We start from the raw sequence: 23,313 nt of genomic DNA, 5'->3' as shown, positions 1-23,313 counted from the left end.
CATTGCTCAATATGGACCGGGAGGAGGTGGGGTGGAACAGGTGCAGCAGGCAATAGGAAGCAGGATGTACCCCCTTAAGGGATGGAGCAGTGGGCATGTTCCCCTTGTGAGCTGAGAAGTTGCAGGAGGCAGAACCCCCGGGGGTCCCCTTGCAGTGGTATAACTTACAGGGCAGATTTTCTAAAAAAAACTCAGCTCCCATTTAGACACTACATTTGAATGGCTAAGAAGGAGCCAACCTCTTTGAAAAAGCTGGACTTAAAGGCATGCTGTAACCCCTAAGCCACTGTTTCTTAACCTTTTTGATACCAGGGACCAGCTTGCTCCCTTCCTAAACTGTGTCAGGGAGATCTCAGGGACTAGTACCGGTCCGCGGACCAGCTGTTGACAAACATTGCCCTAAGCAACCACACAGTCTGGCTATTATAATGATTGTCCTCCTTTTCCTTTCCCCTTCCCCTCCCCATCTGTTTTTCTTGTATCCATTTATTAAGCCATGTCTTTATTTAGATTGTATGACCTTTGTGGCACGGGCTGTGTCTGCTATTAGTGCTCAATGCACTTTTGGCAGCTGCAAAATAAACAATCATCAAGCAGGAGACACTGGTTCGGGGTTTCTGTGGCCTCCAGCCAAATCTCTTCCAGCGTCCCGCTCGAAAGAGGAAAAGGGAAATGTGTAGTTGGTTGAAACATTGCTTCATTTGCGTGGCTCACTGAGAAAGTCTGTGTCCATCCGATAACAAGACTTCCTGCATCCCATACAAAGCCGACAGAGATGCATTAATATTGACAAGGGCACAGATTGTTTGCTGGAGTTTCTGTTGTTTCTGAATCTAGTACCCAACCTTTCTTAAAGAGATAGTACAGAGTAATTTAGGCCTAAGAAAATAAAATCAGGTTGTGTCTTTAAAAAAAAAAAAAAAAAGCAAGCCTATTTTTTCATTATTTATTTCTAACACTTCAGTGAAAACTGTTCCTTTTTTTAGATTAACCAGTCTCCCAATAAACTAGCAATCCAAACTGTCTAGTACGTGAGAACCTGCAAATGCAACTAACCAGAAAGAACCAGAACCAGATCTTTCTTAGTCAATCTGAAGGAAATGAAAAATGTAAACAAGTGTACTTTTAAACCCAAGAACAAGTAACAGCAGTGAGGGAATATTTTTAAAAATATGGGCCAGATCCTGAGCTGGTTTTAAAATGATACAGATCCACTGAAATCAATGGAACTAGGCCAGTTTACAGCAGCTGCAGATCTGGGAGATAGCTGTTTCCTTTTCAAGACAAGATCAATGTTAAAAAGAAATCATTAGTAAAACCAATGAAGCACCTGTACGTACCAGTGTTTCCTTGAACGTCCTCTCCCTTATTTAGTGCGGGTGATGGGCATGAAAGCCCGGAGCAATTGGTGTCCTGACTCAACGGCGGCTGCACAGATGCACCTGTGAAGACAAGTCCCCAGTCTATGCGGCTTGCATCTGAGCGTGACCGGTTATGCCCTGGCTTGAAAGTGGAGGCTTCCTCGTTCTGCACTAGGATATCGTTCACAGAGCGGGGCCTGTCTCTCCGCCGCTGACAGAGATTAAAAATATTAAAAGTTGAGGCTTCCCTTTGCTCCACCCAGGAGAGATTATCCGGGGCTGTCTCCCTTTGCCCTGTAAACTGACCTTTGGCAGGGAACGCTTTCGGAGCGTTGGCTTCCAAGAGGCCGTTTCTGCAGCGTTCCCAAATGAGGCTGTTTTTAGCTAAGGAAGTGATGTTTCTCAGGTCTCCGCTGTTCGTTATCTGATTGAATACTTCATGTCCTACCAGCTCGGGAACCTCCTGCACCCCATACACCTCGGAGGGTTGCACAACCTTTTCCAGCTTAGCATCAAAGCTATTGAAGAAATCTTCCGTCACCTCCAAGGCCGGGCTAATGTCGTCAACTTCTAGTGCTTCCATTTCTCGTGTTGCTGAAAGGCCTGAGTTGTCAGTGCCGGTTTAGGAAGATGCTGCATAAATGTCCAGGCACAGAGGATAAAGATGCTTTAGGAAAGCTTGCGGCACCACACTGACCTAGATATGGCGGGAGAAATACAACGGCCACCAAAGCCTTTGGTGGCAAAAGCTGTTGGCATCCGAGTTTGACTTCAGATCTGCTACTTAACTTCCAGGCGGTAGGATGCCAGGGATGAATTGCTGCTCCTCCACTGTTATTTTGCTGAGTGTTAAGTTATTTACGCAGATCCTGGGAATGCAGTTAAGTTATTCATTGTAACCAGTTCATGGCAATCTGGAGTCCCTGTAAAGCAGAGCACAGAATCATTTTAATAAACCTGCTTTCATTTAAGTGAAGCTGTTTAATCACTTGATTTTTCCCGCTGTCATCATCCCCTCTTTCCTTTTGGCATCAAAGTTACTGTGTACAAAGTTTCCTTACAGGGTTTCTGTTGTCCACTGAGTGGGAGATTACGTGTTATCACTTTTTGAATTAGAGCCTGTACGGAGCAGGGAGGGGCACCAGATAAGTGGGAGCCAAGGTGATATCATTTATTAGCCAAGATAAGCTTTTCAGAGCTACAGTGAAAGGTGTTCTTTATTAGCTTTCTGTGATACGGTGACCTATGGAATGCTTGGTGCAGGTTTCTATGAGGATATAAGGGAATCTAAAAAAAAGCCTGGGAGACTTTAGGATGTGAGTCGTTCCGGAAATGTTAAGGCTGAACTAAGCTGTGCAGTGAATACTTTGCTATCTGGCCCTTATTATACATAGCACTGTGATCACCTGGCTAAAGAACCAGGACTGAGAGGCTAACACTGACCTGGACTCGGAATTCCGTCTTTACTTTTTGGACTATCCCAGGGCATCAGAGAGACACAGTGGGCGAGGGAATATATTTCCCCTGTTAACAGAAGCTGGTGCAATAAAACATATTCCCTCACCCACCTTATCTCACTCATATCGTGGGACCAGCACAGCCACATCAACATAGCCTATTACAGGGCACGTAAAACAGTGGTGGAAACGTAAGGGCATAGCTACACAATGCTAAACAAAATCCAGCATGTCCAGGGGCGTCATTAACCAGCAGCCCATCACCTCCACCCGGGCAACTGGCTCACTGATGTCCCTGCGAAGTGCCAAGGCAGAGAGGAGTTTTGAGGCCCAAACCTGCAAAGCGCTGAGATGGGAGTCGAGCCCTGGGCTCTCATTCTGGTACAGTAAGGGGCTGCTCCTTTCCCAAGGAGTAAATCCCTGTCTCCTCACCTCTGCTGCTGTGTCACGTCTCTTGGAGTGAGGCTCCCACTCACTATGCTCCTGTTGTTGGGGGCAGGTGCAGCTGAAATTGATCCAAATCATTGAGAAACACGCCTCTATGGATTCTTGTCACCATCCTTGGGGGGATTTCTATTCGTTTGAGTGCAGGCCTCTAGATACTGTATTTAGACAGACCTCACTAGTGCTGGAGGAAGCCAGTGTTGACACTGAATTGAAGAGATTTTCCAATAAAACTAAACACCAAATAGTTAATGTTTATTTTAGAAAAACCCTGCACTATAGTGTGTCTTTGCCATTGCAGAGGCTGCTCCCCATAGGAGGATAAAAGTCCACTACTGCTGTCAGCTAGATCAGTGGTTCTCAAACTAGGGCCACTGCTTGTTCAGGGAAAGCCCCTGTCAGGCTGGGATGGTTTGTTTACCTGCAGCGTCCGCAGGTTCAGCCGATTGCGGCTCCCACTGGCTGCGGTTCGCCGCTCCAGGCCAATAGGGGCTGCAGGAAGCGGCGCGGGCAGAGGGAAGTGCTGGCCGCCTTTCCCGCAGCCCCCATTGGCCTGGAGCAGCCAGTCGGAGCCAAGATCAACCAAACCTGCGGATGGGGCAGGTAAACAAACCGGCCCGCCCATCAGAGGCTTTCCCTGAACAAGCGGCGGACCGGCTTTGAGAACCACTGATCTAGAGCAGTTACTCCTTTAGCCCATCTGGTTGAAGCTCTACTTTTAATGTAGCAGGTCCTGCAGCTGCTCCATCCTAATAAAGAGAAGACCATTCAATTTGTTCAGAACAGAGGGGAACGAACAGTCCTCTACCGGGGAGGGTTTGTATTCCCCAATAACTTGGTTTCCACCCACCGTTTGCTCTATTGTGGCAAATTACTTATTTTACTGTTTAATAATATGCAGCCTTCTATCATCTTTGCTATCTGGGCATTAGGTGCTGCAGTTCAGAAGTGATGGCCTTTGTAAAAGGCTTTGTAAGACACATGCTTTAAAAGCAACAATATGCAAAACCAAGGTAACTTCAAACCTTATCCTGTTTTTCTTGGCTGTGACTATGGTCTTCCAATCGTCATGCTTCAGACAGCAGCTTCAAATAATATTGCCTTGCTGCATATTAACTACCACTCTGTGATGGGCACTGATTTGCTAGGCTGCTTCTGACTAATTGTCAGAGGAGGGGCCGGAATCAAAATGGTGAAGCTGAACAAAATGGGTGTAAAATGGTGTCAAATCAGAACGGGGTGTGTGTGACAGTCCCTCTGCATGGGTGTTAATGGTTACACAATGTGTGAGGCAGTGTGAGGAGAATATAGGCCCTTACACACTTATAATTGGAGAGGAGGCAAAATTAGAAGTGCATACCTACCCACGTTTGGGTTTCAAGTGAAGGACTGATCAAAGTCCATGCTGTCCCCCTCACAGTTTTCATTCTGGGTCAGACCCAAAATTGTAAAGAGTCAATCTGCCATTGCTAGTTCAGGTGTAGCTCCAGTCTTATGGGAATAGCTGACTCTGGGAGATTTCCAGCATCTGGGGCCCAAATCCATCTTGTGAAGTTTCAGTGCTGTCAAAACTGAACCTTAAACCGTATTCAAGCTTGAATAAGGATACCAAACCCTAGCCTGATCCTAACCCAGATCTGGACATCAACTCTGTGGTCCATCTCTACAGCTTGAGGGAAATTCTGGCTCCACTGAAGTCAATGGGAGTTTTGCCATTTGTGACAGATGTGGCAATTTCCTAAAATATCTGTGGGCGATCTCACTGTGTTAAGTTTATGCATCGTTCTGGGCCACGGATTATATGTAATTTCACGGGGGAGGGTGACCCCAGCCCTCCGGGAACTAAAAACAGTGTGTGTGGTGGTGTGTGGGGGGGATTATGGGGCAATTCATTCAGGTTTTCACACCTCCAGAGAGGTACCACCACCTGCGCAGGCTCCCATATACTGGTTCAAACTGGATTCTCCAGAGACCAACAGACAAAGAAGAGACTTTTGGATAAATAGCTTGAGTTTAAAGTGAGTAAGGGCCTTCTGTCCAGGGAGGCACACAATCCTTGCTGAAGGATTGTAAGTACTTGGCCCACTGCTGGGTGATCTCTGATAAGCTGATTAGCATGCTTGTAGGTTCTTTTACTGGTTTAGTGTTTTTTCTCTGTGACTTTCCCCTTAAGAATAAATGTGCTTGCTTAGAAAGGGCTGTGTGGGGACTTATAACTGTGGCACTTACGCTGTTTGTAGCCTCTGAGGAGAACGGGAAGCAGGCCTGCTTAGGCAGTCTGGCTTGCTGGGGAACTCACAGTGCAGGCAGGGAGCTGTGCAACCTGGAAATACTCCAGTCAGGAAGGAGAGCGACGCAGGTCTCCACCAAGAGAGTGGGGAGCCTAGAGTGCATGCAGTGGCCCTGAACTATGACACCACTGACTTCAGCTGGGCTGGGATTCCACCCCGTGTTTCACCACTAATATGCAGCCATCTCTGAAGAGGAGGGCAGCAGCAACACAGAGCATAGGTGCTTATTGACCGCTCCCTGCCCCAAATCTCCTCTTGCAAACCAATAAAACGAGAGTGTCTTGGGATAACTGGGCAGGCACCATACCCAACACCTGCAGAGCACAAAGCAGAGCAAGGAATAACTTCCATGGGTTGCAAAGGGAGCTGCATTTTTTACCTCCTCAGCCAGGACAAGCACGTGAGCAAAAGGCCTTTGCATGGGAGAAAACAAATGGCGGGAGAATAATAATAATAGCCGTAACCCACCCACCCTCAAATCCTTCACTGGCATTTCTTTATGAGAGATGGCTCATACCAGGACTGCTTGAGATTCATTTACAAATTTGCAGTTAGTGTTAGCTTAGACAGAATCAGCAATGAGATATAGTCAAATGCCAAACACTGCAAGCAACAGGCTGGCCCACACAAAGAGGCCATTTCACCAGCAGTGCAGAGAACCCAGCCCTGCTCTCATTTGATGGATTTAAACAATCTGAACAGCAATGATTGCAGAAGGGCTTGTGACCCGTCCCAGAGACGTTTCAGGGGAAGACAAGGGGCAGCAAACCACACAGTCACTTTGTTTTCTAGTCTGCATCAATACAAGAAAAATCACTCAACGTACCCAAGAAATTGTGCACTTTGCAGGTTTATTACCAAACACTGGAAACCGTTTTATGGGGCTGCAAGCGTGTCCTGCGTTTGTGGGATGAGGATTATCTCATGTCACACAACCTCCCACATTCTTGTAAAGCCATGCATTCCAGAAGCACATAGTGATACTGACTCACATGGAGACAGGATGACCTGATGCTGCATCCTGACGTGACTTCGCACCATCACCACCTTGGGATGCAGTATGCCCAGCACAAACTGTTAAAAAAGGTCACGTCAGTGGGGAGTGGTTATCCCTTTCCATAATCTGGGGAGTGCTTCCTTAAAGAACGAAAGGTGCTACATAAATGCACAGTGAATTATCAGTCATGTTTAGCCACTACACTGATACAGCCTCTAGAAGGATCCCTTACATTGACTGCATCTGTCAACGACAAACTCTAAGAGTTCCACTCAGGCTTTTGCATCTACTTGGATCAAATGAAACTCGATTCCGGCCCCCAGATAAACAAACACGGGAATAGGAGGGATCCAGAGACGAGTAACTCAGAGTCCATATGAAGAGAAAAGGAAAAGAGTAGCACTGTTTAGTTAAGGGAAGAGATGAATAAAAGGAGGGTCTGATCAAGGCATATAAAATAATGAACGCCATACAAAGAATCAATCAGGCGTTCCCATTTACTCTTCATAATACCAGAACAAAGGGAACATTCAGTTACATTCAAAAGCAACACATTTAAGACTGACAAATGACGGGAAGTATCTAACTTGTGGAGCGCTATGCTACAAGACCTTGGCGGCTAAGCGGCACTTTAGAAAAATTTACCAAGTGAGTTAGGAGTCTAAGTGTCACTCAAAGTCAGTGAGACTGGAGTTCCCAAGCCACTTAGGCACATTAGAAAATTTTAACCTACAATGTTAGTAGGGAATTTTGATAACTTGGCTACAGGAAAGTGCTGAGTGCCCCCTCGCACTGCTCCGGACAGCAGTCTCCTCTGTGCAGAGCTCCTCTGTCTAGCCTTGCAACCATGAGTAGAGCCCTACCAAATTCACGTCCATTCTGGTCAATTTCACAGTCATAGGATTTTAAAAATCGTAAATTTCATGATTTCAGTTATTTAAATCTGAAATTTCACAAGTACTGTATTTGCATGGGTCCTCACTCAGAAAGGAGCTGTGAGGGTCACAAGGTTATTGTAGGGGGATTGCGGTGCTGTTACCCTTACTTCTGGCTGTTGCTGGTGACAGCGCTGTCTTCAGAGCTGGGCTCCTGGCCAGCAGCCACCACTCTCCAGCTGCCCAGCTCTGAAGGCAGCACTGCTGCCAGCAGCAGCGCAGAAATAAGGATGGCCTGGAATGATATTGCCACCCTTACTTCTGCGCTGCTGTCTGCAGAGCTGGGCCCTCAGTCAGCAGCCACCACCATCCAGCCACTCAGCTCTGCAGACAGCAGCGCAGAAGTAAAGGTGGCATGGTATGATATTGCTGCACTTACTTCTGCATTGCTGCTGGCGGGGTGCTGCCTTCAGAGCTGGGCACCCAGCCAACAGCTGCTGCTTTCCAGCTGCCCAGCTCTGAAGGCAGCGCAGAAGTAAGGGTGGCAATATCCCCTAAAATAACCTTGTGACCGCCCTGCAACTCCCTTTTGGGTCAGGACCCCCAATTTGAGAAATGCTGGTCTCGCCCATGAAATCTGTATCATATAGGGTAAAAGCACACAAAAGACCAGATTTCATGGAGGGACACCAGATTTCAAGGTCCATGACGCATTCTTCATGGCCGTGAATTTGGCAGGGTCCTAATCATGAGAGACCAGATTATAACCGGTCACCGGAATAGGACTGAATATCGCCCATCCTGTGCCACACAAGGTAATTTTGGAGGGAAATTCTATGTTTACAAGAAAAGGAAGGAATTTTTTTTTCTGGCAGGCTGTTCCTTTCTTCATGGCTGCTGCTGTAAGCTGGAACGTTAGGAATGGAGTTGAAGGAGATGGGTAAGTAAGCAGAGGGCGTGACTAGAATAAGACATAACTGGATATCTGCTGGCTAATTTGATTTTTTTTTAAAGGGTGTTTTTTTAAAATATGCTTTTTAAAACTTGACAGTCCAACTGTAAAATCCTGAGTAGCAGCATTTCACTCTTAGCGACGCTGATTTCTTTTTCCCCTTAAAGAACACGTAGGGGCAATTTTTCAGGATGATGCACAAGGATTTTACTGCCCCAAATGGTCACAGACCAATCCTTGCATTGCAAGTGGACCCCTTAGGCACTAGAGAGCTGAAAAAATGCAATGCTGTCTCATGAAACCTTGTATTTACATAGCTCCTTTCACCCAGAATGGTCCCGACGCACTTTACTAACTGCATAGAGAAATCACTCACCCACCACCAAAAGAAAGACCCTTTAAAAGTAGGCTGCTTGCCACATCAGGAACAGTTATTTTCAGAAGGAGAAATACAGACTAATTTCTTCAGCTGATGGAAGCTACGATGGGGAAGGCCAAACGTAGTTCCTGAAATTGGAACTGGGCCAGTCAAAGCCAGATGAAGGCATAGCCACTATAAGTCTGTGCCTTAGGACCCAGCTCCCTGGGTCACGTGATCACATCAGACTCTCAGCTTCTATTTAAAAATAAAAAAGGATGAAGTTTTTAGCCCTTGTGGTTGCAAAGAAAAGCTTGAAAAAGTCACCTGGGTTTAACTGATGCAGCAGCGTCTGCCTGAATCTGCAGACAGCCTGAAACACAACTGCTGCATACACCTCAACGAGAGCTTCAGTGCAAGGCTCTCTGCCAACACTACCCTAGCAGAGTGTTGTGTGGCAGGAGAAGAGAGCAGTGGGTCTCTGCCCACCAACACAAATACATCCTGGTTCCTGGGCTAAATTCTGGGGCCCTTCTCCTGCATCACTCTAGGTGGAGGCTGGGGCCACAGTGTGGGCTTGGGGGGGCTGCAGGGGCCCTGTGCTGTGGTGTGCCTAGGGTCTGGATTGCCTTAATCCAGGCCTGGGCCAGGACACCAGGAATAATACCCTGACTCTTACAAAACGTGCCATGGGATGTACAGGTATGTCTCCAGAGCACACTAAGCCCAGGTCTGTGGAACCCAGGCTTGTGGATTTGGGGTTTCTGGATTTACAACTGCTGGACCTGGGTTCCCGTATGGCACTACACCAGCCTTCTGAATCAGGTCTCTGCTTGATCTGCATCCGTGCTGCAAAATGACAGGGCTTGGATGCGAGGTGCAATGGAACTCAGGCTCTGACCCAGCCCTCTCACACGGTTCTAGGACCCGGGTCCTCAGTGCTTAGTGACCTGAGTCAGACTGATTTGTGTGTGGACAGAAAGGGGGCTTGGACTCAGACCTGATTCAGAGCCCAGGTGGGTGGGGTGGGGGGGGGTGGGGGGGAAGGGTGCAGTACAGACATGGCCTATAGTGACAAGAAGTGACCAGGGCCTTGGATTCACTTCTCATCCAAAAGACAGATTGACGCCTCTTTCGCTAGAGCTACTTTCAGAATTGCCACTCCATGAATCCTGAGATTCAGGGCCTGGTGGCCATTAATACCTAATGTCCTTTTCCATGATTCGTGCTCTAAGCCATTTCAGTCTGTAACTTTCCTTTGACAAATGACACACCTTGAGCAACCAATGCACAGGATTTTTTTTTCAGGACACCCTGCACTTTTTGCAGATCCAAGATTTTTAGATGGCTGCATTGGGTCAGGTGATCAAAATATTACCCAGAATCTAAATTAGCTGTATTGTGGTCACTTGAAATCCCTGAGAACAATACTGATCCGTGCAGCAGCACTGAAGGGTCACTATCAAACTAGTTAGCTAGCAAGACAGATCAAGTCACTACGTAAGTCCCTTTCATGATTTCAGAGAGGGAGTCTATTCAATTGGTTAGATCAGTGGCTCTCAACCTTTCCAAACTATTGTGCCCCTTTCAGGGGTCTAATTTGCCTTACGAACGCCCAAGTTTCATCTCACTTAAAAACTACTTGCTTACAAAATCAGACAGACATATACAAAAGTGTCATAGCACGCTGTCACTGAAAAATGGCTGACTTTCTCATTTTTACCATATTATTATAAAATAAATCAATTGGAATATAAATATTGTACTTACATGTCAGTGTATAGTATACAGAGCAGTATAAAAAGTCACTGTCTGTATGAAATTTCAGGATGTACTGACTTGGCTAGTGCTTTTTATGTAGCCTGATGTAAAACTAGGCAAATCTCTAGATGAGTTGATGTACCCCCTGTAAGACTTCTGCGTGCCCCCACGGGTACAAGTGTCCCTGGCTGAGAACTACTGGGCTAGAGTACAGGACTAGGCGTTAGGATTCCTGTGTTGTAATTTCAATGCTCTCACTGACTGGTTGTTATTTGACCAATAAATCTGTGCCTCGGTTTACCAATACTCACCTCTCATGAGGATTAACATTTACAAAGAGTTTTAGACTTAAGGGATGGAAGATGTCAGAGAAGTGCCAAGCATAAGTGCATGGCACGTTGTTTTCCTAGATCTATGCATGATGCAGACTAAGTAAAGCCCCCAAAGGCAGATACTAATCATCTGTAGTGGAGTAGTACCTACAGCGGCAGTCCTCAACTTTTTCTTACACAACCCCCTTTATATCGGGATGAGCCCAGGATTCCTCTCTCATCTAGGAGCAACTCCTCTCCCATCCAGCAATATGAGAAGGGCTAGGTGGTGGCAACCTCTAGTCTGAGTACCCCGAGCCAGCAGGCCTCAATCAGGGATCAGGGCCTCACTACAGTAGGTGCTGTACATACATAACACAAAAGGTGAGCCCTTGCCGCAAAGAGCTTACAAGGTAACGCAATGTATTGGGAATCGCAATTGCATACACTTAGCCTGGTTTGCTCACTGCGAGTCTTAATCTGTAAGTAGAACTTCTGCCTCTTTTCCCTTTTCACTACAGGTAGAGTGACCAGATGTCCCGATTTTATAGGGATAGTCCCCATTTTTGGTTCTTTTTCTTATATAGACTCCTATTACTCCCCACCCCATCCCAATTTTTCACACTTGCTGTCTGGTCACCCTAACTACAGGTTGACTGAAGGGAAAAAACACCCAGCCAGAATCCGGAAGTAATTTGAGTACAATAAGGGACAGCTGTCATAAGACATGCATCAGCCTTGACACGAATTCAAAATTACATAAAATAATTGTTGGATTTTATATTTAAATATATTTTGGGGGCTGGAAGAATCGAGATCACCCCCCCCCTTTTTATGTCTAGATGGGAGGTGCATACCCAAACTTTATCCCATCTCATGGGATTACAGCATGAGAAAACACTAGTCTATGGCATTCATTTTTCTTTAGTTGGGGTGGCTTATTAGATTTTGGGCCTTAAAACAGCTGCTAGTCCCGTGGTCTAACTGCTTTTCTGGCATTGGTCAGTGAGTAAATATTACAAGCCCTGGTCAATCTTAGCACAAGGAGAAGAGTCTCTAAATGACAATTTTTAAAGTACTTGTAAAAATAACAACTTCTCAGTATTAGTTAAGCATCGGAACAGGTTACCGAGGGAGGGCGTAGACTCCTTGTCCTTGGAGGTATTTAAAAACAATTAAACATCTGTCAGTGTGCAGAAATGGACTAGATCAGTGGCTCTCAACCTTTCCAGACTACTGTATCCCTTTCAGGAGTCTAATTTGTCTTGCGTACCCCCAAATTTCAGCTCACTTAAAAACTACTTGCTGACAAAATCAAACATAGAAATACAAGTGTCACGGCACACTATTACTGAAAAATTGCTTACTTCCTTATTTTTACCATATCATTATAAAATAAATCAGTTGGAATATAACTATTGTACTTACATTTCAGTGTATAGAACACAGAGCAGTATAAACATGTCATTGTCTGTATGAAATCTTAGTTTGTACTGACTTTGCTAGTGCTTTTTATGTAGCCTGTTATAAAACTAGACAAATATCTAGATGAGCTGATGTACCCCCTGGAAGACCGCTGTGTACCAACAGGGGGTATGCGTTTACCCAGATTAAGAACCACTGGACTGGATGACCTCTTGAGGTCTCTTCCAACCCTACATTTCTATGATTCCATAATATAAATCTGAGAAATCTAACTGTCCAGGAAAAGAGCTAGGCCCAGTATAAGAATTCCCCCTAGACCAGGTTACACCAGTGCCCTAAATACATACTTTACCATATCATATATATATTCTGAGACAATGCACCTAATAATTCTGGGAGAAGCTTACAAGAGCCAGAGAAAAAGCATTCTCAGTCAAAAGCTCTTTAATGCAGGATAAGCTAACAGAGAGAGAAGATTGATCTTACGTTAATCCAGCTTCATGTTGCAAAACCCAACTGCCTGCTAGATTCTTCCTGCCAAGAAGAGTGACAAGGGACCTCTAACACCCACGCATAAGAAACAACAAAGACTGTCCCCTAGAAGCTGGGAGAGGTGAAAAGCAGAATCAGCCATGATGAGGTCTATGGATATCACTAGGTGAATCTAAAGGGCAGTATTGAGTGCTGAGATGCTACAGTGCTCTAGAAGTAACAGAGAGCGGAGGGGTGGGATCCCGTTAATAATGACATGTACCTGTGCAGCTGGCAGGGTTCAAAACTATATATCCTGGGGTCGTTGATGCAGCTCTGCTCTCTGATGGAAGTAGGCTGATTTATGCTTGCTAAGGATCTGGCCCTGGCCCTTTAAGCAAGAAGGTTCTCAGAGCATTCTGTGGACATGACAAACTGCACTACGTATCTAGAGAACTCTTCACCCATCATCACCAAACAGAATATTAGTTAATAATAATTGGCACCTACAGTAAACCGTGCTTTTAATTTTCCCAGCACTTTGCAAACCTTCATGAAAATGCAGCAATCTCTAGAGTGAAACACGGATGCAAACAACTCATGGCAACAGTGCACAAAAAGAGGTGAACATGATGGGGCAATGAGGAAACATGGATGATGCAAAGCTTCCCCCCCGCCCCCCCACTCAAGACAGGTTTGTGTACAGAGCTCCAGAGATCTTTATCACACAGCCTGGCTGACTCCTTTGCCCTACAGCAATCTGACACATACTTCCCTCCAGGCGGAAGAATGCCCTGAGAAATGAGTGGCTGCATCACTTCCTGCTGGCTTCATGGTGATTAGCTGTTTGAAAGCTCTCCAGCTGGAAAGGAGCAGGGAGTCTGGGCAGAGATGGAACAGAAGGGAAAGCAGCACTGCAAAAGGGCAGCCCTATAGCAGGCTTCACACGGGCACTTGCCCTGCTGAGCCAGAGTAAAAAAGCTAAGGCCCCAGTGTGGCTATGCACTTTAGCCTGTGAGTTGCCTCAGTGAGGTCACAAAGCGCTTTGCTGGACTGAGGCCTTACGCAGGTCGGCACTTATTCAGCAAGGCAGTGAAGCACATTCCTAACCTCAAACACATGAGCAGTGCTGCTGCCTTTCAGCTGGATGACTCACCTGCTTCTCAGTAGGCACGTGCGTAAGTACCTGGCCGAATCAGGGCTCTAATAAACACTTACTGTACATAACCCTCTGACAAGCCTAGACTATGCAGCAAACGGGGCCTACATCTGTTCTCTAAGCGGGGACGTTGGCCTGGGTTTCTACAGCGGTCAGCCCACGTGCCTGTTCTACCCATTCCCGTTGGAGGCAGAAGGCATTCTCGGGGACCCCACATGGTGCCCAGTTCTGGTTCTCTTTGTTTCACGTGTGTTTACTTAATTCACATTTTGTCACACTGACCTGGTTAAAAACCCTGCATCTTTTTCCAGCCAAGCAGGCAATTCAGAAGCATAAGAAGAGAACAGGCTGTTTTAGCTTCTGAGATCAGCACAAAGAGGAGTGAGCCCTATGTTATAGGTGATGTCACTAGGAGGACTCACCAGGCTGCAAGCACAGAGGGGTGGTGTAAAGACCGAACTAAACATTTTAAGAGAGATGTTAGTCAGGCTGATGCCTTTTACAACTAGAGCTGCTGGATCAGTGTGTCTCCATCCAGAAAGTACAGGTGGGGGGCAGGGGCATCCCAGATTGCAGCTACAAATTAAATAAAAGATTTAAAAAAAATTAAATAATCTGCCTTGAGGCTCTGCTAGAGCTGCATCTCATTCTAAAGCCCCTCTCTCACATGTCATGGAGCTGTGTTGGGGGCCAGAACCAGTGCTAAAAAATCTTATAGTACTTTTTGTTCCCAAATGGAAAACTGAGTTGAAAAAGGATGGAGATTGCTGGAATTTCTACTCAAGTTATTCCTCTGCTGTTGTTTGTGCACCAGGGTCCTGCTGGCAAGTGTCCTCCACCCAAGAGATGCCTGCTTTTCAGCGGAGAAACGCATGTATGTAGGCCCAGGAGCTATGGGCACTCAGCAGCTCACATATAGGGCCCAGAGCCATTGGGGGGGTCTTTCTGGTTAAAGTGCTATCCAGCATAAATGTAAAGGATTATTACTGTAACTTTATTATCTAGACTCCAGCCAATTCTCCTAATCAAGGACAGTATGCAAGGAGCTAACCCAGGACAATTCAAAGCTAATTACACTAAGACCTTGGAGTGCACTGGAATATAAGTGCATGTATGATTATATAAAATACCACCATTTAACAACAAGCATAAAATCATTTCAAAACTAATCTTTTCTGATTTCCCAGCTAGTGAGTCCTGGCATTTTGACACATTTATTATCACCTGAAAAAAGAAAAAAAAAACTGTGGAGACTGAACTTCAACAAAACAGCACAACAGCCCAACCCTCTGAAATCATGTCAACCTCTGAAAATCAGCCAACTCTGGGGGATGGTTACAGCAGCACATTATTGTTATAACACCGTATTATTCTTCTGACACAGTCACAATACAGATTGGACTCACAGTTTACTAACAAAAAAATTACAAACTTTATCTCAAACGATCTTTGCAAAAGCTCAGCAGAAACCTGACAAAAGCTGATTAACTTAAATGCAACATAATATATTATTTGTAAACTGCCAAAACAATCAGCTCCCAGGAGCTCAGATACAGTGGTGAGGAGGGCCATATAAGTACCTACATAGTGTGGATGAGATTCTTCAGCTACATTATGTAGTTCTCTCTCCCAATATGTTGAGCTTGTGATTTTTTTAATCTGTAATTTTAAATCTGTAAATTTCTAAGTCAACTAAAATGTCACTAAACCGCAAACCTGGAAGCTTTATACTGGGGCTACTGTTGCCTGAAATGACTGACACCACGCTCCTTCAAAGATTTTCCATGTTTATCTTTATGCATCGTGAGTAGCCCCATTCACTTCAGTAGGACTACTCAGTGTGAGTAAAATTACATGTGTGTATAAATCTCTGCAAGATTGGATCCTTAAATATTTGTTTTCTGAGACAAATCAGAGACAAATAATGCATTCTCTTTGCAAAGCTATTATTTCACTCTATCCTATCTATTGGTGCCACAGATCACAGCATCTAAACTAACGCTATAGGTATTATACAGTCCTACAAGGTAGGCATATATTTATTGGGATTATTTAATCCTACAGTTTATAATTCTATTGACTACGTTTTGGGAGTTTGTCCCATAAGAAAGCAAAAATAAAATACATAAATAAATAAAACAAAACAAAACACAGCAATGAATGTCCCACCAGCACAGAGGGATGTATTTGTGTTGTGCTGCCGATATGTACACAACTGCAGGATGGAATTTGATTCTGCCTACCTGGAGCAATCATAATTCCAGCTGAAGTCATTAGGAGATTGCCGTGTTGCAAGGAGCTCAAGGACTGTACCTTTTAATAAAAGAGTCTGTGTTTGTGTCTGTTTCTCTGGCTAGATATATTGCTACATATGTGTATGTATATATACACATCTCTCTGTGTTACAAATAAACACACACATATCATATACACAGAGGTATGTATACATATGCATGCATGTCTGTATACAATATATAAAGAAATACAAATATAGCTGCAAGGTGATGGGCACCACAGGAAACCTAAGACAGACAGCTGTCTCTCTCTCTGTGTGTGTGTTTATAAAACAGTGAGAAACAGCACAGATTGATCAAACCTTTGATACATGTCCTGATATGTAAAACACAAATCCAACCACAGCCCAGCAGATTTACAACAAAGGGAACAATTACCTGGCCCTCTGGAGCTCCAGAAAACCCACTTTGCCATTTATTCCTAGTGGATGATCTCTGCTGTCCAATTACTCCTCATTCTGCCAGGACAGGCAACATATGTGTCCTGCTTCTCCATCCTTCCTCTGCTCTGTGTTTACAGTCTGCCTGCCTCAGTCCCTTCTCAAATCCTTCCCTCCCTCCTCCAGGGAAACAGCTCCTCTGACAGCAAGGTTCCAGCTCTCAGAAGTTCTCGCTTCCTGCCAGCCTCTGCTCTGTGGCGCATAGCTGGCCATCAGCCATCACTATGTGACAAATAGCTCTTCTCCTTGTTTCTTCTAGTCTTGTGCACTGCTTTCATCTTCTGCTCTCTCTCTCGGATAATGCAGTACCTATGGCTGTTCACCATGCCACTAAAATGGATATTAGCTGGCGAAAAATTAACCCCCAAGCATGTCTGTGTTTTCATCCTAGTTTGCAGTCTGCGTCCTCTCTTCTCTGTATATTAACTCTATGCATCTGCTATGATGCATTTGTGAGAATATGGGCATGTGACTTAGTGGATTGTGCACTGGAGTGGGACTCTGGAGCCCTGGGTTCTATTCTCAACTCTGTTGGTGGCCTAGAACATGTCACCTGATCTCTCAGTGTCTCCATCTGTACAAGTAGGATAATGATACTGATGTCTCCATTTTACGCTCTATTGATGAAAAGAGCTAGGTATTATTATATCGATATACAGCAGCTGTATCCTTCTGTGGTTTCCTGTCTTATACTTATTTTGTAAGCTCTTTGGGGAGGGACTGCCTTTTTGTACAGCGCCTAGCAGTGTGGGCTCCTGGTCCATGACTAGGGCTCCTAGACACTGCAGTAATACAAATAAATAATAATAAAGTTATAAGCATATAAATCAGTTAAAGTGATAAGCAACTGAAAATGGGGTCTTATAATGGGAACTGTCAGACAACCTTAATGATAAGCACCACTACCAGCCTATAATATCTGCCTATAATAAATAAATCAGCAGTTTTGCCAACCCCAAGTGTTCAAAATCATGAGATTGGCATAAAAATTATGAGTTAAAAATATTAAATGTGAGGGTCTTTTTATTTGTCTTCTGTTTTTGAATCTGGTGGTGGGAAGGAGGGTGGTGTCACATTTTCAAACTCTTTTCTGTGATCATGAGGGCTAGAAATTTCCTTTTAAAAAACTGAAAGCTGAGGTTCTCACACAGTCATTTGACTCTAGGAGTGGGGACTTTACAAAAAACATCAAATATCATGAGATTTGTGATAAAAATCCTGAGAGCTGGGATAATCTTAGCCGCTGAAGGTTATGCTAAGGCAGTGGTTCCCAAACTTTAACAACCTGTGAACCCCTTTCACTAAAATGACAAGTCTCACAAACCCCCTCCTAAAAATGAATATTTCCAGGGATTTTCTCCTTTACCTGAGTATAAATTATAAAAGCAGTGATCTTGGAAATATAACATTTGTTTTTATGACATGCTTATTACACACTATTTATTATTAATTATTATTTATCATTACAGTGTTTTTATTACATTATGAAAACGGCAACACTCTTCCAAGATCTTACCTTCATAGCTTGTATCACTTTGAATAAGCCTGTTATAAGACAAGACTCCTATGTTTCATCAAGGAGTATCAGATGTGAAACAGCAGGAAGGTATTTAAGGAGCCAACTCAAAGAGTTCCTCCTAAACAAGCATTCAGGTCTTGAGCAGTTCAGGCAAACAATGCACGTTACAACAAAGCTTAAACTTGTTCTTCATAATAATTTTAAAAGCAATGCTAGCTGCCTATTTAATTTTAAAAACAGCAAAAAATATCCACCTTCCTTTCCATTTCGTATAATGACTCTTGAAGTTTAAATCTCCTCAGTGTGATACATATGCTTGCTTTGATCTGCTTAGCTCTTAGAGGTCCAGGGGCTCCAAGCTCCTGGCTTCATGCTGCCCGGGGTCCCTAGCACAGCACTAAGTCCGCCCTTAGGGAATTTTTTCCTGAGAAGCCCCTGCAACATTTCATGAACTCCTAGGGGTTCACGAACCCCAGTTTGGGAACCACTGTGCTAAGGTATATAAATATTTCACCCTAGATTTACAATAATATCTTCAATTCAACCTGTTCCTCTAGGTGTTACAAAGTACTTGTTTTATTATTTGCGTGGTGACTAAGATTGTCAGCGACGGACATAAACTGAACAACCAGCCAGACCACTCTAAGGATCCATTTAAACGTCGGTCCAGATGGCACTTGATCTGCCAGGAGGCAAAATCCTTTTGGGATTTGCCATGAGGATGATTTTACTTTTATTTGCTATTAGTTATTTATAGACCACCAGAGCTGGTCAAAAAGAGGGAGAGAGAGAGAAAGAGAGAGAGAGTGTGTGTGTGTGAGAGAGAGGGAGAGAGAGAGTATTGGGGAGAGGGGAATGTCGAAATTTAAAATGTAGAAATTTGGATTTAAAATGTAATTGAAGTTTTGAATTCCAAAGTATTTTGACAAGCTCTGTATAGCCCTGTAGACGTGCATGGTGTTTTTCTGAAGTTGTGATCTTCTTACAGGCAAACAGACTTTTAAAAAAAAATAGATTTCTTAGACTTTTATTAATATGCAAGGATAGAACCATTCAAGTATAAAATGGAGCTAATTTACTCTAAGCAGACCCTTACCTTCGCCAGCTGACTCTAGAAATGATATATTTTCCACGCTGTCATACAAGAATAGAATTTGTACTGGCTAGCTTAAAACAGATTAAATCGGTCATTGGAAATTTTGTGGCAAAGTATGTGGACAGTGTAATTTCATTAGCTTTTGTATTGGCATTAGGGTGACCAGGTGTCCAGTTTTTAACCGGAACACCTGATTGAAAAGAGATCCTGGCGGCTCTGGTCAGCACTGCTGACCGAGCCATTGACTGTCTGCTTGTCGGCGCCACACAGCGGGGCTAGCAGGCTCTCTGCTAGCCTCCGCGCCGTGCGGCTCCTGGGAAACAGACGGCATGTCTCCCCTCCCGTTACTACACTTAGGGGTAGCCAGAGGGCTCCAAATGCTGACCCCACCCCAAGTGTTGCCTCTGCAGCTCTCATTGGCCAGGAACGTGCACCTGTAGATGGAGCAGCATGCAGAGCCACATGGCTGCGCCTCCACGTAGGAGCCGGAGGAGGGATATGCCGCTGCTTCTGGAAGATGCCTGAGGTAAGCACCTTCCAGAGCCTGCACCGCTCACCCCCGCCCATGTCCCAACCCCCTGCCCCAGCTCTGATCCCCCCGCCTCCCTCCAAACCAATCAGTCCCAGCATGGAGCACCCTTCTACATCCCAAAACCCTACAGCCCAGAGTACCCTCCTGCACCTCAAGTCCCTCATCCACAGCCCCACCCAAGAGCCCGCACCCACAGCCAGAGCCCTCATCCCTCCTGCACCCCAGCCCCCTAAGCCAGCCCAGTGAAAACGAGTGAGTGAGTGAGGGTGGGGAGAGTGAGCAACAGAGGTAGGGGGGGATAGAGTGAATGGGGGATGGAGCCCCAGAGAAGGGGTGGGGCATGGGCAGGGCCTCAGAGGAGGGACAGGGCAGAGGGCGGGGCAAAGGTGTTCGGTTTTGTGCGAGTAGAAAGTTGGTGACTTTAGGTGACATATATAAGTCTCAATTTAGCAAGGCATTTAAGTACATGCTTAATTTGAATCCCAGGGAAGTCAATGGCGCTTTGCTGAGTCATGCTGGGATTGCTTGTGTGCTGAACTGTAATCACATGATAAAGCACTTTGCAGAATTGGGACCATGAAGTGGATGCAATTATTTAGATCCAACAGAGGAGGTAGGGGTTATGGGGAGTTATTTTTCACACACACACACACACACACACACACACACACACACACACACACACACACACACACACACACACACACACACACACACTCTAAAGTAATTTATTTTTAGCATACTCCTACAGATATGGTTGGCATAGTGCATAAAAGTAATTTTCACAAGGAGTATCCATTTTCAATGAGAATGCAGATACACAAGTGCTTCTGGCACGAATATATAGTGGTTTATGAGTGAATGATTGAAAATGAATCAGTCTCTGCCTACGTGAAAATGGAATGGATCTTATTGCTCCGTGATGAGGAACATATCACCCAAGCACATGAACCCATCCAAATAGAGATGCTTGAACAGCACCTAGAATATAGGCCAAATATCTGGTTGAGGGTCTTGCCGTGTCTTTAACCATGCTAATACGATACCCTTACTTATCACTTTATTTATTACTGTTCATTCTTCTCAGAGATGCTAGTGAAGGTTGGCTGTACAGTTTGATTTCGTTCTTCAGCGTGAAGGAAAGGTCTCTACGCAACTGAGACTTGATGATGCTTCTAGCTAAGAAGTGTGAATTGTCCCAGCGGTTCTGGAGTCTGCTTGGATGTAAAGTGAGCTGATAGCAGTGGGCCAGCAGGCCACCCCTCTATGCCAAAAGTGGAGGACAGAGGGTTATGTAAAAAATCATAATAAATATGTGGCTCTTGTAAGCCCTGTTTCAGCTATTGACTTTAATGGGGCCGCTCGTGTGTTTAAAGTTACACTGCTGCTTACATACCTTGTTGATTCATGGCTATCTAGTACTTCTCACCCATAGATCCTAGAGTGCTTTCAAACGGCAGCGTGGAAAGTCGGCCTCCTCTTGTGACCCCAGGAAGACCTTAGTTTTGAAGTAGGGAGTGGAAGTCGTTTGTTTTTAGTAAAGTTAGAGTATGTCTCCACCGCAGCTGGGAGTGTGCTTCCCAGCCCAGGCAGACAGACATGCTAGTTCTGACCAAGTGAGCGCACTACAAATAGCAGCGTAGCTGGGGATAGAACGGCAGCAGCTCAGACGAGCCCTCCGAGTGCATACACAGGGGGTCCAAGCAAGTTTGTACTCTGGCGACTAGCCCGAACTGCTCCCCGCTGCTGTTAGCATATGAACTCCAGCAAAACAGGCACACGTCTGTCTACCCACGCCAGGAAACATGCTCCCAGAGGCAGTGTGGACATAGCAGAGTAGACAGTTCAGAAGTAGGGAAAATCGTAACAGAGCTTTGAGGCCATGTTGGGTAAGGACCAGTAGTAGCTCAGAGCTGTCATTGGCCTTCCCTTTAAAAACAAGTGAACTCATGTGGAGCTTTGTATCCATGAATCTGGAAGGACTGTAACCAAAGTGTCATGAACCTCAAAAATTATTAACTGCATTAACCTCCCTTGGGGTTCCCCACAGGGCTGGTGAAGGATGATGATCCCACCCTTCTTAGCCTCCAGCAAACCACTTCTCCTGCAGCTAAAGATACCTATCCCTGCACTCAGGTTCCAAGGTATGGGGTACAAAGCCACTGAGATGGTTGATGCTCTTTGCTGAATACTCAGGGTATAATTTGAATGCAGAGAATACTCTTTGCTAAGGGAATAATTTGGGCAATGTCTTTTACTTTTAGGTCTTTTGAGATGAACAGCAAAAACCCACCATTTTCTGCAGCGGGATGTGATGCCTTCCTATTTCTAACTGTGATTTTATACCTGTGACCCATAAGGAATCCATCTGCCACAGCTGAAAAACAATTTGCTATTTCTGAGATCAGACAGCTTGCTTGCTTTCACACTTAATTAATTGTCATATATGGTACTGATATGCTGCATGCTTTTGGATAGATTGAATAGCCCACCTTAACAGACTATCTTAAAAATTGTGGGATGGCAGCTGCTCTCACAAGTCTCTATCTTAGGAACATTAACAATAGAGAGTTTATTGTTGATCTGCAGTTGGTATGTTCTTTTATTCATTTGAGCATCTAAATTCCAGAATTAACAAATTTGATGTTTGCACTCAGTCCTTTCATCTTGTCATGAAAACTCAGATTTTCTTAAACAGCTTGTATTTATTATGGCAACAGCTATAGCTATAGACACAATGAAACAGGCTTCCACACAGCTTGAGTTCCAGCTTTGTCCCCCTTGTTTACCAGGAGCCACATCCTGTCTGAAACTGTGTACAGGACAGACATCTAGTGGCTGACTAATATACTGCAAGTAAATCTATCATTCCATATATCTATCATCCATATACAAAAGTGACTTAAGCATTTTGCCTCTTATTTTAATACCTCAAACGCCCACTCTGCTTTTTAAAGATAGCTGAGGGCTCTATAGCAAAAGAGATAGAGGGCTACTCTGTCTGGTAACTCTGTGATCAGAAAAATAGGGATCTTCGGCTCATTTGTTTGTACGATAACCTCCAGAATTAATAGCCTCCAGAATCTGATTGTCTCTCACTCCCACTAATGCTCCAGAATCCTTTCCCTTTATTTCAGAGTTTGGTTCCTTTTGTTAGAATCTGACCTCTCGCTCCTGAACAGGGGAACCCCCACAGAAACCTTGGGCCACATCCTCAGCTGGAGTAAGTTGGCAGAGCTATGCCAGCTGACTACTGCCACTGAAGAGCTGTGCCAACTTACACTGGCTGAGGATCCTGTCCACCATCTTTCCCTCTTCTCTCTGAAGAATGAGCCTTTATTTCACACATTATAATTACTGACTCCTCACATGGAAGCTGTTACTTCATGGAAAGACGATTGACTGGTACATTAAGCACAAGATGAAACCTTCCCAATAATTGCTGGTAAGTTCACGTTTGTGAAAATAAATCCCATCAGATGATTAAATTAAACACTGGCAATAGCCCTATTGTAAACGACTTTCACTCATTACACCGAAAGAAAGATCAAAGAGAACGCGTTGGGTAGA

General features: G+C 44.7%; 1 protein-coding gene across 2 annotated transcripts in view; it reads right to left on the bottom strand.

The window, feature by feature from the left end:
• The window catches only part of PLEKHM3 (pleckstrin homology domain containing M3), a 129,288-nt gene extending 112,640 nt beyond the window's left edge, over positions 1 to 16,648 (bottom strand). The window contains exons 1-3 of one of the 2 annotated variants that reach the window (XM_050916132.1): positions 16,535 to 16,648; positions 16,106 to 16,175; positions 1,341 to 2,284 (exon numbers count right to left, since the gene is read on the bottom strand). In XM_050916132.1, the coding sequence (XP_050772089.1) occupies positions 1,341 to 1,944 (604 nt within the window). In that variant the 5' untranslated portion in view covers positions 1,945 to 2,284; positions 16,106 to 16,175; positions 16,535 to 16,648. The remainder of the gene's footprint in view (positions 1 to 1,340; positions 2,285 to 16,105; positions 16,176 to 16,534) is intronic. The other variant, XM_050916131.1, reaches the window with a different exon arrangement.
• Between the last annotated feature and the right edge of the window lie 6,665 nt (positions 16,649 to 23,313).

Source organism: Gopherus flavomarginatus, chromosome 10 (assembly GCF_025201925.1).
Source record: "Gopherus flavomarginatus isolate rGopFla2 chromosome 10, rGopFla2.mat.asm, whole genome shotgun sequence".
NCBI classification, from domain to species: domain Eukaryota; kingdom Metazoa; phylum Chordata; order Testudines; family Testudinidae; genus Gopherus; species Gopherus flavomarginatus.
Note: the sequence above shows the minus strand (reverse complement) of the source record. Positions and strands in the feature narration are given on the sequence as shown.